The sequence below is a fragment of the Stegastes partitus genome, unplaced genomic scaffold (assembly GCF_000690725.1).
Source record: "Stegastes partitus isolate 25-593 unplaced genomic scaffold, Stegastes_partitus-1.0.2 Scaffold63, whole genome shotgun sequence".
In the NCBI taxonomy this organism is placed as follows: domain Eukaryota; kingdom Metazoa; phylum Chordata; class Actinopteri; family Pomacentridae; genus Stegastes; species Stegastes partitus.
Window position 1 is genome coordinate 679856 of NW_007577794.1, and position 15547 is coordinate 695402.

Sequence of the window (15547 nt, forward strand, 5' to 3'; positions counted from 1 at the left end):
AGACTGACAACACGAAGGGGACTCGCACTTTTGCCCAAGCAACAAGTACTGTTTTTGTTTTCTATTTTCTTTTTCCAGTCCGTTAAAAAAAAACAAAAAAAAAACAGCGTAGCAACATTTGAAGAAAGGCACATCTTTTTACTTCAAAAATCCATCCTGTTGCTCATCACCCATATTCCCTTATGTATTTTCCAATTTGTTTTCAACAATTGCATTGCTGGCATCGTGCGCATGCTCTCTGTTGTCTGTGTGAATCATTTTACGTAATGACGTCGTCCAAGGATTCGCTGTCGATTCCCGACGAATCGAACAAGAAACGGAAGCGCAGCATGAGAAAAGAATGATGTGTGAAGTTAGTTAGCTAACGTTAACTTATATCGTCATTTAAGGAACAAGGCAAAGACTGAGTTTTGCTAAAAGAAGCGTTCTGTTTTGTATCCGTCGTAATTAGTTAGTCCTCTTGGACTAACCTGTCAGTTTCTCCGAGAGAGAACAGGAACTAAGTGTCAGGTAACGTTCACTGAGATAACCTCATTGCTAACGCTAGGTTAACTACTATGTGACAGACTGTGTCGTTACGTTTGTTTATTCGTGTTATTGTTCAGAGTAGCATTAAATTAAGGAGATAACGCTGGTTGTGGCCATCTCGGGATTGACATTATTACAATAAAGCCACAATGCCATGCTAATTTAGAACCATCCTGACTAACTAGCGCTAGCTACTTATAATCTGGCTAGAAAATTAACTGGCTAATGTTACCTTTAGCGAAAAGTAGGTATTACGTTTTAGGGCCTGTAGCTCGTTACCTTTTCCTCTAGCGCCAGTTTACTTGAAATTGGTGTAAGAACTCTGATCTGCTCTGTTGTGTTTATACAACACAAAGCTATGTCTTCTTAGCTTATTTGTTAGATTGTGCTTGGAGTGGTCCACACAGAGTGAGAGAGACGCTCTCATTCACAATTTTATATAGAGTGATTGATTCCAGGCAAGCCTTGATTACCAAATGCAAAACAGGCAACTACCCCGGAGCCCTTGGACCCCCCAAAAGGCTTAAGTTAGACACATGGAGTGCTAGTGGGCCCTGCTGTGTAAATGACTCCTTTGTTATAATCGAGCTCTTTTATTATTTCAGTTGACATTTTGCTGGGACTGGTAGCTGTTCTGGTTGGGTTTTGGCTGTATGTGTTAATAGGAGAGCTGCCTTATCTGCTGTGTGCAATATACTTGATTCAAATGGACAACAGAGGATAGAGAGACAAAAAGTAGGGGTGATGGTGTTAATAAGAACTAAGAAGCACATTTATTGTCTGCTGCTCCCACGTTGTTTAATTCAAATGTACATTAGTGAGATGCATCTGTAAAGATACATAAATGGTCTGATTCTTTCCAATTCTCTCAGTGCACAATGAGTATTTTGTTTGCACGAAATGTCTGCCTTAAGATTTTGTTTAGAAAGATACAGCAATCACCAATTAATTATTTGAAAAATCAAAATTGCACAAAATTTTCAATCCAAAAGGAGCTGTGTTGAATTTTCTTTCTTTCTTTCTTTCTTTCTTTTTTTTTTTTTTAAAGTCCTTATTTGATTGTTTCTGTCTTTTAATACATTTTGCACTCAGGATGGATCCAGCTCTGCTGAGGGAGAGAGAACTGTTCAAGAAAAGGGCCCTTTCCACTCCAGCCGTTGAGAAGAGACAGGCTACGTCAGAGTCTGGATCACACAAGAAGAAGAAACCTAAAATAGACAAGGAGAGCTCCTCGGGGTCCAAACACAGCACTGGTAAGTGAAGCATATTTTCTTAAAATGAATTGTCTTTGGTTGGTTATGTATGGTATCCGTTGCTGCTGGAATTTTCAGTGGTAACAGCAATGTGCCTATTAACGTATATTGGCAATAAATCATTTGAGAGAGTACAAAACACATTCTAGAGATACTTAGTCTGCAAGTCAGGAGAATTCAGGGGCACAGATTGGTAAAAGCAGAATCCAGTTTGAGTGTGTGGTCTCGAACATGCACACTCCTGTTTCTGACTCTTCTCTCTATATTTTCCCCTTGCTGTTTTGGCAGCTTATGAACACCTGCGATCACAAAAAGCTCGTTGCCAACCATTTTTAATCAGTAACCTGGAACATGATTAAAAAAGTTAATCTGCCTGGTTAGAAATTCTAAAACTAACACATATACCTTCTCCCTTATACAAAAATCTGGAACCTGTGAATACGCCAATATTTTCCTTTTTAAGAGTTGAACTAGTCGATACAAAATGTCTGCTACATCATTGTATGGCCTCTTTCACTGTTTGTGCGAAACAAGTATGAGTTGTTTATTGACCTAGGTTGCTTTGGGGTTTCACAAATCCTGCTTGCATGTACATGTCTTGAAGTCAGATTTTAGTTGAGCTTAGAGGAACTTCCACTTACAAAAAGTTTAGAAAAAGTTCAGTATTCCAGTATCAAACTCTAAACAACACACTTATGATACACTGATGAGCCCAAGCCATGGACTCCATTAGACCTCTTGATGTGCCCTGTGGTGTCCGGTACCAAGATGCTAGCATGATACATTCATTTGCCCTTCCTTGGACTGCTGTCAGTAAGTACTCATAAGTGCTGGGAGCACCCCACAGGCCTTACCATGTCAGAGATCTTAGTTGTATGGACAGAATAATTTTGGCGTTGTCAAAGTGGCTATGTCGTCATGTCTGTCAGTTTCTCCCATATCCACCATACTAATTTATCCCAGACCTTGATTGGTATTCGGTAATTGTTGTTCACTTGATTTGGGAATAGTCATAATGTTTTAGATCATCACTGTTAATCATTTTGCACAGCAATGGTCAAACATCCAAAATCCATTTTGAGTGGAGAGGGGCCTTATATATAGTTGACATTCAACAATACTCTGCTATATAGGCTTAAATTGGGCTAAAAACTATTCTCCCAGCCTTTATTTTGAAAGTAGAGGGGAGTAGCTCATAGGATGTCCCTTTACTTCCAGGACAAATTGAAAAGACGATGCTCTGCTCTCACTCAGAGTGCTTCTCAAAAATCTGTGCGAGCATCTGTCTTCATTACAAGCCTGAGAATCCTCACTGCTCACTCAGATGCAGTTGCACAGTTCCTCATGCATTTTCAAATGATCTCTTAGGCTCGTAAATCTGTTTTCCCTCATGCACAAATCTAATTCTGCGCTCACAAAGCTGTGACTTGCCTTGCTGAATGATTGACGCGTAGAATTTGTTTTGTCGAATCGTTTTTCTGTGAATATTAATAGGGCCACTGCAGATCGTTTTGTTATGACATTATGCTGACTGAGGTAATACCGCTCACTGATGGTTCAGGTTTTCTAGGTTGCTCAAACATTGTTCTCAAAATATGAGTAGTTCTTCCAAATGAGATTTACTCCTGATGTCACAACCAACCATGTTGTAGTTGGATGTAGGGCATTTTTTGTATGTCAACTGTTTTAATTTTGAGCAGTGGCCTCTTAGCATCCCAAGTTTCACAGCCTTACTCACTCAGTATACTTACCAAGAAGCAGCTCCCACTCGTGGCATAAAAAAAACATACGTTATTCAGTGACAATTTATTAGGCATTTTGTGGTAAGGCATATGAAATTATACATTGTGCTCAATATGACATAAAGTACATCACTGTGCAGCAACCAAACTTGTCAGAAGATAATGTTGCAATGCTAAACATGTTGACAACACTGGCATACAATTTACTGAAAAACAGGGAAATACAGTCTTTATCCAAAGCAATGATGATGTCCACCTAAGCCTGATCAGTTTAAACCAGGATATTCATGTCCTTAGATTTGGACAGTATTTTTATATATACAACATGTCTAATAGAAGCTAACTTGCATCTAGTAGGTCACAAGTATGTGTAGTACTTGCAGGGTAGTTGATGTTTAGCAGGAATGCTTGTTTATAAATTTGCTGATATGGGTCAGAATCTGTTTTTTTTCTTCTTTTTTTTTTCTTTGTTGCCATGTTTTGGCCATGCGACTTCATATAACAAAACAAAGCAAGAAAGGGCTCATTTAGCGTGGCACATTCTTCCACAACCTTCATTTTTAAGCATTGGAAATTTGAGTTTTTCAGGCCACACAATTTGTAGTATTTCTACTCAGGTGCTTGGTTTTTCTTCTAGTGTTATTTCTGGTGTAGACTATGGCTTTCAGGGTCAGCTGTAGATGTGGAGTGATTCCCTCTTAACTGAAATGAAAAGCTAATGAGACTCGCTCCAAACCAGTGTCCTCTTCCTTTTTCCACATTACTCTCATATTTTGTCTCTTCTCTCAACATCCTCCTAACTGTGAACAACTGAACCACTTTTAGTCATTTTCAGAAGGTCTTTTGTTTTTTTTTTAGGGGATCAGGGGCAGCACTGTTGTATTGTGGATTCAGCAGTGAAACCCAAATTCCTACTTTGCAATTTTCTTCATGCCTTGCTGCCCCTATACCACCTCTGTTTGGGATTCTGGCTCCTTGCAAATGCTGGTCATAATGAGCTTGCTGCAGCTTCCCGGCCCTTCCTCCTGTAGCTGGTGGTGCGTTTTCCCTTTGGCACAGCACCCACAGTCCAGCAGCTCGTATAGCACAGCCAAAGCTGCCAGGGACAAGACGGTGAGGATGAAAAGCAGAAGGATGACGAAACAGGCCACATTCCAGCCATCATGGAATGGGTAGACTTCCTGGACCTGCAGGGAGACGCGGGATAGAGGGACGGCCTCCAGGTGCCCTGGGACATTGCTTGGGTTTATAGTTGTTGTCATGTTGGCCATGATTTCTGGTTGGAAACAACAGCAAACAAGAAGAAAGTTGTTAAAGGATATGGCTGTTTGGTTCTGGGATTCACTGTAGATCAAATTAGAAAATCAAAGGGATGGTTGTAAAAAAAAATGTCATGGTAAGAGACTGATTAAAACTTAACATAATGGAAGAAGTGCTCTTTAGGGCATCATTTGCTCCCAGTAATTCTAAATATTAAAAACGAAACAAAAAAAGTAATTATTTTTATATATCATGTACAAAATGAACATACCGCTGTTGGGAAGAGACATAGCCTCAGCAAAGAGCACAGTCGCAGAGGGAAACCCATTTCCTCTCATAAAAGCATCAGCGCTTCTCATAAGTAATTTGCTGTAATGTGATTATTGTTATACTACATGATTACTAGTCATAGAGTTTGTCATGTTGTAGTAAGGTAAATTGCAGTGTCAGTATAAACAAAATAAACCCAAGCCTACATCTGTCATTACAGAAAGCATTATTAGTTAAATGAGAAGACAAAGTGCTCTAGAGCAAAAGGTTATATTGCAAATGAAGAGAAACCCTACTGAGACCATCTGCTCAGAACAAAAATAGACTTAAAAGCCTGGTAACAAAGGATATCTACACAGTGAAATGTAGCATCTTCACTTGCTTTGTGACTCTTTGACCGTAACACTTGACACAATTGTTGCAGCTGAGGAAGTGCAGCATAATAATTAAGTTAAAAGATATTCTTCAATGCGCACATTGTCAGACCATTTGTCTCCCTTCAGCTTTCCATTCATTGTCAGCCAACGCCTACCATTTTAACTCCTCAGGGAACAGTATACCAGTATCTCTGCCCACACACATGTGCACATACATGCTTTTAAAAGCGCACTTGTATGCTCATGTACTGAGACCAAGGGAGCTGACCCAGTTTACTTGAGTGGACCACAGAAATAAGTTAAGGAAGAGGAGCACAGTTAACTAATCCTGTTTTTTGTGTCTATTTCTTCCATGATGTTAAACACAAACTGGGCTGACTGTATGTTAAACACATGCTTTTATGTATGTAGGATAAATTTGTGTCACGCTATTATGACTTCTGTATGTTAGTGTGTGAGTCCTTCTTTTGTGAAACTTGGTTTTCTGTTGCCTGAAACTGTTATGTGAGACATTTTAGCTACCTCAAGAGATCACACATTTTCAGCTCAGGACCAATGGGTCAAATATAGTCTTGTGTTGGTATTCTAAACTGTCCTAGTATGTCGAGTCTTACATTTATTGAGAAAGCAGCTTTAAATTGTAGTTCTGTGTGGTCAAATATATAGATGCATTTACTGGACATACACTTTCTAGACATGGTTTCCTTTCCTTCCCTAGTTTCTTTTAGACAACGTATGAAATGCATTTTTCACATTGCACTCTCTTGCGTTACATGGAATGAATTTTTTATGGGAGTATATGGGTGTAGCATCAGTCTGTCAAAAAATATGTTAGTTCTAAGTTTTCCTGCAAACTGACTACATACTTATGCTATGCTGGTATGATTTAAGAATTGAGATAAGACACAGAAGTATCGGCTGTCACACACAATTAGTTGTGCTTACGCTGTGAGCAGGTTATTGATTTGTGGTAGCAGACTGAAACACAACAGTATTTGATAAAGGCTTTGCCTCTTCTTTTCAGTTAAAGCAACTTAACTCCCCGCTCCATGATTAGCATCCTCTTATCACAGACCCAGCTCATCATATCAGTTTCACTCCAACTCATTGCCATGACAACAACCTCTTTTGCTAATTTGTCTCGCCTGCTCACCCCATGGTCTCTCTTTGTTTTGTTAAAGCAGTCACACACACAGGGACAGATTGGCTCCCTGCAGCATCTGTTATCTCACCCCAAATGAGCCCCACCCCAGCTGAGCTCTGAAGGTGTTGTAGGGCTACATATTGCTCTCTGCACAGTGGATGTCGCTCACTGTCTCACTCACACACACACTCATAATGCCTCTGGCTGGCTCTCCACAGCTGTCAGTCCCTCATTGATTTGTCTTTAGAGCTACAGTTTGAACCGAACCACGCATTTCCACAAACAGAGACATGATGCTCACGAGTGCACACACAGGCACACTTAGAGAGTTTCTGATGCTTGGTATTCAAGTGGGAAGAGTGCAGACAGACGGACCCATGTTTATTTAATCCACTGCCTGCTTGTACTGTCTTGGCCTCAATATTACAGCTGCCATCGAATGATCTTAGCTTAGTCATTGTTGCAGTACATTTTCTGTAAATGATGGCTGCAAATGGTGAATTGTAATTTTAGATTTCTGTAATGCAGAAGGAATTGGTTATGTGAACAAATCTACTGCATTTAAGAGGTGTGATTTACCCTGTAAATCCTGGAGTACTGATTTAAAAAAAAAACCTTCATCGTCATAGCTTCACAGTGAGACCAAGAGTAGCCTTGCAGCCTGTAGCTTAAGTCCATACTGTGAATTGTTATGATCTGTTGATGTCAAACACATCATTATTAAGATAATCCTTTCCTTAAAAAAATGTGCAGACTCACCTGTGTGTCTGGCTCAATGTATAGAAGATGCAAGTCAACAGATGCACTCTCCTTTTTTTTTTTTTTTGGTGCTCCACCTATCTCCCGGTCTTCCACTCTCTCCCTCCTCCACGTTCACTCCTCGACCTGTTTTCCTCCAGAGCACTCTCATGCACGTTCAGCCTCCGCTCGCGCACTCGCCGCCGTCCTCCGCCACTCCTTGCAGCTCTTCATGTCTCAGCTGAGCGGCGGCAGGCTTCTCTCCATCATTGGCTCTCCTCCTATAGCCCTGCCCCTGCACCATTCGTTAAGCGGCCTGTCACAATTTCAGCGTCCCGCCCACTTTGCAGCTCACAGCAGCAGAAGCTCCCGCCCACACCATGAATCATTCATGAATCAGTGTCCATTTTCAGCTTTGATTGGTGAGTGCTGAGTCGAGACCTCAGACAGTTTCCAGGTGGGAGCAGCATTTTTGGACTCAACCAGAGAATAGGTGATGCTGGCTGGACTTCAAATCACTCTTATCAGATTGTTCTCATATATGGCTCCTGTAGTATTTTTACTAATAAAAAAACTATCGATGTGCCACATCGTTGCACTGAATGACATCCCCTTCATTACCGTGAACTAGTGATGCACAATGTAAAAATTTCTGATCAATACGATGTCCGATATTAAGATTTGTGATATCGCCAATAACCGATATTACCGATATCGATATTCAATTTTGGTTCACACTGCAAAATGAGTATAAGTAAGCACTGTGAGAATGTGAAAGCGATTCAAAAGAAGCCCAAACCAAATCAGACAGCATAGTCTTCTTTATTACGTAACAAAAGTAAAGCATATTTAAACATATTTTGACATATTTAACGTTCAAGTCGATTACCATTTAAGTGAAAACATCTGTAAAATCGCAGCAGTATAAAATGTAGAGACGAAGGCGCTAATGAATCATTGAATTGATTTTTCAATTTTTCAGTTGAATTCAATTTTTCAAATTCAAATTTTTCAAATTCAATTTTCAATTGAATTTCCCTTCTGGGATAAATAAAGTATTTTTCATTTCATTTCATTGGTTTTTCACATCGACTAAATTCGTTCATCGGACCGATACTGATATATGGGAAAAAACACGAATATCGGCCGATACCGAAGTGGTCGGCGATATATCATGCATCCCTACCAGGAACACATCAACATAGCCACTGTAGCATATTTTGAGTCAAACCCGTATACATGTCCTGCTGCCGCAGATACTTACCGTCTTGGCAAATGTGTGTTACTTCACAACTGGAAGTAGTCCCCCCACAAAGGACCCTGTTTACTATTTATTTGGGTCAAGTTTGCTTACAACCTACAGTGACACACAAATCTAGTAAAATACTGAGAATGTTAATGACATATTTTTTCTCTAATTTATAGGACATCTTCAGTAGGAACAAATGAGATTGACAGAGAAATACAGAATATTCAACAATTGCATAATTTGTTGTAGTCCTTTTACTAGATATAATATATGCAGTAACTTTGTTTGCACAGTTAGATGATTAGACTTAAACTTTGAAAACTTTGAAAAATGTACACAAGGTGGCCTTGAAATCACAAAGATTATTTAAAAACCATTTTTAACAAAGGCTTTTTTATACCTCTGGCATCTGTCTTTATTGTTTCCTTGTGTCAGTCTACACTAAATACTGTGAGATTTGCTCATACTTTTTTTTTTTTTTTTAACCCACAGAATCGAGTAATGGAAACTTCAACATCAAAACAAGCTCTGGGTACAAGTTTGGCTGCCTGGCCAAGATAGTCAATTACATGAAGGTAATGTCTGGAGATATTTTGTTTTGTTAAATAGGGAACTTTCTCTAGAAAGTTAGAGCTGACTATATCAATGTTTGAAGAGTTTGCAAACAGGAACTGGTTTAGACAAAGATGTGTTTTAGTCTAATGGGCATTTTTCCACTTCAAATTGGTTAATTTCAATTCTTAGATTTTAAGCTTGTCACCATCTTCATCGAGGCTCTTTAAAATTTGACTTGTCTGTTGTATCAGCCAAGTTGATTCACTTGTGTCCGCAGCGTAGCATTTGGTCCCCTGTCTTTCTTTTGCTATGTAAACAGCTTGTTTACCATGCTGTGGCTCTACGAAGAGTTAGCCAGGGCTCTGTCACACTAGCTGCCTGACTCATCCCTTTCAGCAGAATTCACACTCATCTCGACAGATTTTCTTTGAATGTGTACATTTTCCGTGCCATCTGTTGAATGCACACTTTTAAACTGTGCAAAATACCCTGGCAGTTGTGTGGAAGGCACTAAATTGCTGTAGACATTTTTCTAAAAACCCTGTCAGTGGTATATAACTAAGAATAGATAAATTAAGAGCTCTGATTTGTTGACTGTGTATGCTTCGTTTCTTCATGTAAATCTGTGTACTTTTCTGTTCTTAACACCCAGACAAGGCATCAGAATGGTGACACACACTTCCTGACCTTAGATGAAATTCTTGATGAGACCAAACTACTTGACATCAGCATGAAACAGAAGCAGTGGCTCATGACCGAGGTGTGTCCCTGTTGTTTTCAGCACCATTTATTTATCATGTATTGTCAGGAGTGCACATAGATCTTTTTCACCTGAAATCTACACAGTATTTGTTTTGTCCTCACAGTCATGTGTCAGCTGATGCAGCAAAAATTGTCACCCACATACACATCCTGCATGTTTGGAAAGAAGGAAACCACTCAGTAGCAATTGAGTGATTATGCTGATAACATACATCATACAACGATTAATACCTTGTTGAAGATGTTCTGGTTAAAGTACATTCCCCGAAGAAAACTTGAAAATACTGTATCTGAATAATGGGTTGCTTGTATGTAAAAGTTAAGAATATTATTTTTTCATATTTTAAAGATAATTTGAAAATTAAATACACACTTTTCATGCTGTTTAGTTTATTTTTATTCGGTGAAATGTATGAAATGAAATTAATCTTTTGCACATCTCCTAATCTTATCTATTTGACTTATACATGCCACTCTCAGGCCTTGGTTAACAACCCAAAAATTGATGTCCGGGATGGGACATATGGCTTCAAGCCAAAGTACAACCTAAAAGACAAGAAAGCCTTATTGAGGCTGCTGGACAAACACGACCAGCTGGGCCTGGGGGGCGTGCTGCTGGATGACGTAGAGGAGGGACTGCCCAACTCAGCCAAGGCCATTAAGGTAACATGAATAGAATTTATGCCAAAACATATGCATGTCTGCCCAAAAGATGCCACCCATGTGATGAGTGAACACTGTTCTGACTAAATAAAATGACTTCTCATGTGACCGTTCAGGCTTTGGGGGATCAGATCATCTTTGTAACTAGACCAGACAAGAAAAAGATTTTGTTCTACAATGACAAGCATTGCCAGTTTGCAGTAGATGAAGGTGAGCGTTTGTCAGCCTTGTCTGTCACTTGTGATATGGCTCATTGTTTCTTTGTGCTGGTGTCTGTCTTGGCTGTCTTTGTCCTTCGCTGGGTCTCTGTATTTTAATGCTTTGGTTTTTAAGTCAAATAGATTGTTTAGGTTGTCATAAAAAGAATACAAATCACCCAACTTGAACAAAGGTTTGGGTTTAGATTTGCCTTTCTCTATTTTATATATATGTAGGTGTAAAATAAATGTATTATTTTGTGCAAATTAAATATTTCTGTTTTACCATCTGGTCTGAAAAACAAGCTTTTTATATCTGGAGGTGGGTTGACTGGACACAGATGTGTCCTGCCAAATCTCACACAGAAATAATGGGAAGCCAAATTTGGTCTGAGTGCACTATAGGAATGAAAAGGAAGGTCAGACTGATTTTCATTAAGTACAGTCTGTGCCCACTCACTCAGACCCCAATTTCAATTTTAAGTTCCAGTAATGTCAACATCCCAGCCGTAACTGCAACAGGAGAACTCTGATATATCCGACTTCTTTGGCAAAATAAAATTGGCACATTTATGTCGACCTTGATTTCTCTTTCTGTGGTTTCAGTAGTGTTCATTTAGTTTTTGTATTAATGCCCCTAGTTTTTGTGTTTAATATTATTGATAGGATATCAGTGCATTGGATGTACATTAAAATGGTTTTGATTGCTTTGTTTTGTCTGTTATTTTATGTTTGGTGCCACGTGAGTGCCCACCTCTTCAGTCTACTTCTCGCTGACACGTCTTTTCAACTACAGAATTTCAGAAGCTGTGGAGGAGTGTTCCAGTTGACTCAATGGATGAAGAGAAGATTGAGGAGTATCTGAAAAAACAAGGAATCTCCTCCATGCAAGAAACAGGACCAAAGAAAGTGGTTAGTGTCTTTCTTAAAAAAATCTCTCATTTGCTTGATTTTCATTTTATCAAATTTAAATAAACATGCCCTAATTATTTTTAATAGAAATAACGGCTTTAGCTCTCAATAGTGGCATTTGTACTTAATCAAGCTTCTTAATCAGTGCTGATTTTGTTTCTGTGCTCCACGCAGTTACCAGTTCAAAAGAGAAAGAAGCAAGGTGGGCAGAGGAAGAGACACTTCAAGACCCACAACAACCATCTGGCTGGAGTACTGGAGGACTATTCAGATGGGGTTCCTGTAAAGAAGTGAAATCTTTCCACTCACTTGAATCTGTAAGCAGTAAACGGCTGGAGATGGAGACCCTGGCCTCACTACAAAACAAAGACTTTTCATGGCCGTCTGTAATGTCAAAGAAAGTAGCTTTTTTCCTCCTTTCTTTACGCTCCTTTCAGTGATCAGTGGTCTTGCATTACATTGACTCAATAGCAGCTGTGTTTTGGATTCCTTTTCAGTTTTATTATCAGTCACAATTGAGGGATCACTGGAAGAACAGAGTACTGAGATCATTAGGACACAGAATGCCCTTACCAAAACTGCAACTTTTAAAGGTAGTGTGACCTGTTGTACGTGTACATGAGGCTAGAATGTGTAAATACATTTTTCATCATTTTATTTTGTGTAGCAAAAAGTTGTGTGGACGGTTTTGTTTCAGTGGGTAGCAGTTCTCATCTAATGGCAGCCCTTTATCCTTTAAATAGGAATTACAACAACAAAAAAACAGCCTTGTGTTGTGCGGTGCATCACACTGAACTCTCATCCAGCATGAAACATCAACTTTACTTGTGGAATTTCAAAAATATTTAAGTGCTTCTCCTTTGCAGCACCATGGCATAGTGGTTTAAAATACTAGAATTTTTTTGAACTTATTTTAATAAATGACATTGTTGCACATTGTTGCCTCAGTTCTATTTGATTAATTGGTCGCCATTTTAATTACCAACAATAAGTATCTCTATGTTGTATATAAAATTCCCACTGTGAATCAACGTGAATACTTACAATGTTTTTAATTAATGCTGATATTTCCTGCAATTTATATAATGTGGCTATTTGCTGAAAACATTCTGGCAGCTCCTGTCTATTCATACTATTCATACAATTTCAAGCCTTGTGATGAAAGTACTCGTAACTGCTGTTGTTATAAATTAGTACATCAAATACAACATCATTACTTTAAGGTATTTAATCATAGAAAAATGTACTTCAGCACAGCAAGATAAAGATGAAATGCTTAATCTGCTGTTGAGTATAAAATATCAGTAAGTGAGGAACAATTACTGATAGGTTAGGTACATATTATAGAATTATATACATTCATGCTTTCTTCCAGCAAAATCTATTTAAACACAGGTTTGCTAGCCATTTACAAATCAACTTAAAGAGTATGAAGTTAAGTCTTAGCTAGCAGCATGGCCTGCTTTAACAGTTTTCTTCAAGTGGTGGTAGTTTGGCAAAATCTTCATCAGAAAGTCAAGTTGAAGAGTCTGGGGCTGCAATGATAACAAAACAGACATTTGAATACACAAATGTGAATCATTTCACAGTGCTTTCAGCAATAAACATTGTGTAGCACCACATTTTGACACCAAAAGAAAAATCACATTAGATCCACTAGAATATATGTGACTGCAAAAAGTGTTTTTGTTGCCTTTACAGGAGATATGCACTTTTCGTCAAAGCACAGTTCTCGTATAGTACTATGTTTACCAGAATAAGACTAATGGAATTTGTAACAAATGTCTAGAGTTATTAAAAGGAAAATAAGATCCATGTAGAAGAGGTAGATGCATTCCCTCTAAAAATGGCTTTCCAATCTACTAAAACATCATGATCAACTGCAGTCTCTAGTTACCAGAGAGAGAGTGAGTGTCAACAGAAAATCTACATATTATTTTGTCTGTCTGGAAGTACAAAATTAAATTAACTTCTTTGGTTTTAAATTTGCAATGCTAATCACGATCCTGGGGCATTTGTCTACAACCCAAATGATGATATCCTTACCTGTGGTCTCTCAGTCTGAACCCGCCTCATACATCCAGAGCCATAGATGACTGTGTTCTCAGGTATGACCTCACAGGTGTTGACCTGACAGAAGGCGCCGATAATACAGCCACCGGTGAGGATCACATTTCTGCCAACGTCAGCTAGACAATAAAGCAGAGGATATTTAATACAGTGAGTGACTTCACATAAATTATATATTCGTTCATCTCTGCAGGTGTATATTGCTCCCATCTCTACATAATTGCACATTGAACAAAGATGCAAGCATCCCACCTTTAGATTCTATCACATTGTTGTCACCAATTTTGAGGGCTTGTGATACTGGTTGTTGTCGGTTAAGGCAAAACTGTTGTAGTAGCTTTGATTCACCTTACAATTTGAAACCACTTGTGCACAAAGATTTGCCAGGCTAGTCAAAAGGATACCACATCCAACTTCAAATACATTGTTGATGCCAATGGTCATCGTCTTTGGCTCCACCTCAGAATCTGGTGTGATATTTTCTGGGTAACTGTGGGGCAGAAGAAGCAAGCTTGCAGGTGTTATGATGCAGGAGAAGCTGATTTCAAAACTCAAGACAGATAACATGCAAAGATGCTACATGGAAATACCAGGAATCCTGACTGACCTGTTAATGATGAGGGCTTGCTCTTCGATCAGATTGCCTTCTCCGATCACGATGGGTCCTGCCTCTGCAATGATACGAGCTTTTGGATGGACCACTGTCCTGGGGCCTGAGGAAACAGAATACAGAAGGCATCACGCGTACAGTAAATGTGTGATAGCTATGATCCACTGTGACAAAGAGAAAAGCAGGTTTTCTAAACTCCGCGGTGTTTACTAGTCCTCAAACAAATGCAAAAACATCTCACCAATTGTAACATCTCCTCTGATTTCACTTTCAACACAAACTACGGCTCCAGCAGCTATTTTGACACTGCAAAAAAACAGGAAAAGCGAGGAAAAAGTGTTAGCTAACGTTGCTAGCTACTTCGCTAAGCCTTCTTAAGTAGGTATATTGTTACTTTATTGTGGCTATTTAGTCATATTTTTTTATGCTATCTCTATTTAAGTAAGCAATCAATCGTCATATACAAGAAAAGATTTATTTTACCTTTTCTGGGCATTTTGTTTGTCTGCCATTGTGAAAAAGTCCGAAGGGAGTCGCCGTTGATTCAATCGGTCATCGATTTAGGAGCCTTGTTGTTTTCTGCATATGCGCATGCGCCAGTCGACAAAAGAAACGCAGGATTAGATGTTAGAAACATGACAGTAATGAAAAATGGAAATAGTTGAGCGCTTTATTAAAGGTTATGTAATCTAATAAAATATAAAGGGAGCATTTTTTTAAAGTCTGAATTCTCTTATTTCGGCTTGGTAAATTCTATTATTGTCTGGTTTCTTCATCCCTCTGTGACATTAAACTGAATATCTTTGGGTTGTTGAGCAAACAAGCTATTTGAGGACGTCATTTTGGTTATTTTCTGACATTTTAAAGACCAAACAACTCAGTGAATAATCCAGAAAATAACTGAGAGATTATATAGGTCATGGAAATATTTATTAGTAGCCCTAAAAAATATGAACAGTTCTGATGGTTAGACTGTATGTGTTCGGTATGTCTGATGATCTTCTTAAGAATGTTATTTACATGATTTAAAGATGGGTCCCTTTTACAACACAAAGAAAATGAGCTCTACAAGTAATGGTCCTTTAAAGCTAATTCAGTTCGTAAAAACAGCTGGAATTGCATAATCTAACAGAAAGAACAGCTAATATACGCAGGAGGACAACAATGGCAAACAGTTTTTGTCAGGTGATTTGACAGAGCACCTGACAACACCCTTT

General features: G+C 38.8%; 3 protein-coding genes across 4 annotated transcripts; 1 reads left to right on the forward strand and 2 right to left on the reverse strand.

The window, feature by feature from the left end:
• The first annotated feature begins 304 nt into the window (after positions 1-304).
• gtf2e2 (general transcription factor IIE, polypeptide 2, beta) lies at positions 305-12586 on the forward strand. Its single transcript, XM_008276009.1, has 8 exons — positions 305-510; positions 1621-1781; positions 9054-9136; positions 9769-9876; positions 10359-10541; positions 10658-10751; positions 11535-11650; positions 11825-12586. Exons 2-8 carry the CDS (start codon positions 1622-1624, stop codon positions 11942-11944), a joined length of 864 nt encoding a protein of 287 aa, XP_008274231.1. The 5' UTR covers positions 305-510; position 1621; the 3' UTR covers positions 11945-12586.
• On the reverse strand, positions 3573-8077 carry smim18 (small integral membrane protein 18). Its single transcript, XM_008276007.1, has 2 exons — positions 7334-8077; positions 3573-4799 (listed from the first exon to the last, which is right to left on the reverse strand). The coding sequence occupies exon 2, from the start codon at positions 4792-4794 to the stop codon at positions 4468-4470; it is 327 nt and encodes a 108-aa protein (XP_008274229.1). The 5' UTR covers positions 4795-4799; positions 7334-8077; the 3' UTR covers positions 3573-4467.
• A 277-nt stretch (positions 12587-12863) lies between the features above and the next one.
• LOC103353176 (dynactin subunit 6) lies at positions 12864-14909 on the reverse strand. 2 transcript variants are annotated; one of them, XM_008276010.1, is made up of 7 exons: positions 14814-14909; positions 14572-14636; positions 14328-14433; positions 14125-14210; positions 13973-14020; positions 13697-13839; positions 12864-13185 (listed from the first exon to the last, which is right to left on the reverse strand). In XM_008276010.1, the coding sequence occupies exons 1-7, from the start codon at positions 14840-14842 to the stop codon at positions 13093-13095; spliced, it is 570 nt and encodes a 189-aa protein (XP_008274232.1). In that variant the 5' UTR covers positions 14843-14909; the 3' UTR covers positions 12864-13092. The 2 variants fall into 2 exon arrangements, with proteins under 2 accessions (XP_008274232.1, XP_008274233.1); XM_008276011.1 differs by lacking the exon at positions 14572-14636 and having other exon boundaries at positions 14814-14907.
• Between the last annotated feature and the right edge of the window lie 638 nt (positions 14910-15547).

Bases quoted from the DNA above. Each gene is read 5' to 3' on its own strand.
- smim18 (XM_008276007.1), bottom strand. From the start codon at position 4,794: ATGGCCAACATGACAACAACTATAAACCCAAGCAATGTCCCAGGGCAC.
- gtf2e2 (XM_008276009.1), top strand. From the start codon at position 1,622: ATGGATCCAGCTCTGCTGAGGGAGAGAGAACTGTTCAAGAAAAGGGCC. The intron at 1,782-9,053 runs GTAAGTGAAGCA...TTTAACCCACAG, and splicing joins GGGGTCCAAACACAGCACTG to AATCGAGTAATGGAAACTTC. The intron at 9,877-10,358 runs GTGTGTCCCTGT...TGCCACTCTCAG, and splicing joins AGCAGTGGCTCATGACCGAG to GCCTTGGTTAACAACCCAAA.
- LOC103353176 (XM_008276010.1), bottom strand. From the start codon at position 14,842: ATGGCAGACAAACAAAATGCCCAGAAAAG. The intron at 14,211-14,327 runs GTCAGTCAGGAT...TCTGCCCCACAG, and splicing joins CAAGCCCTCATCATTAACAG to TTACCCAGAAAATATCACAC. The intron at 13,186-13,696 runs GTAAGGATATCA...TTATCATTGCAG, and splicing joins TTCAGACTGAGAGACCACAG to CCCCAGACTCTTCAACTTGA.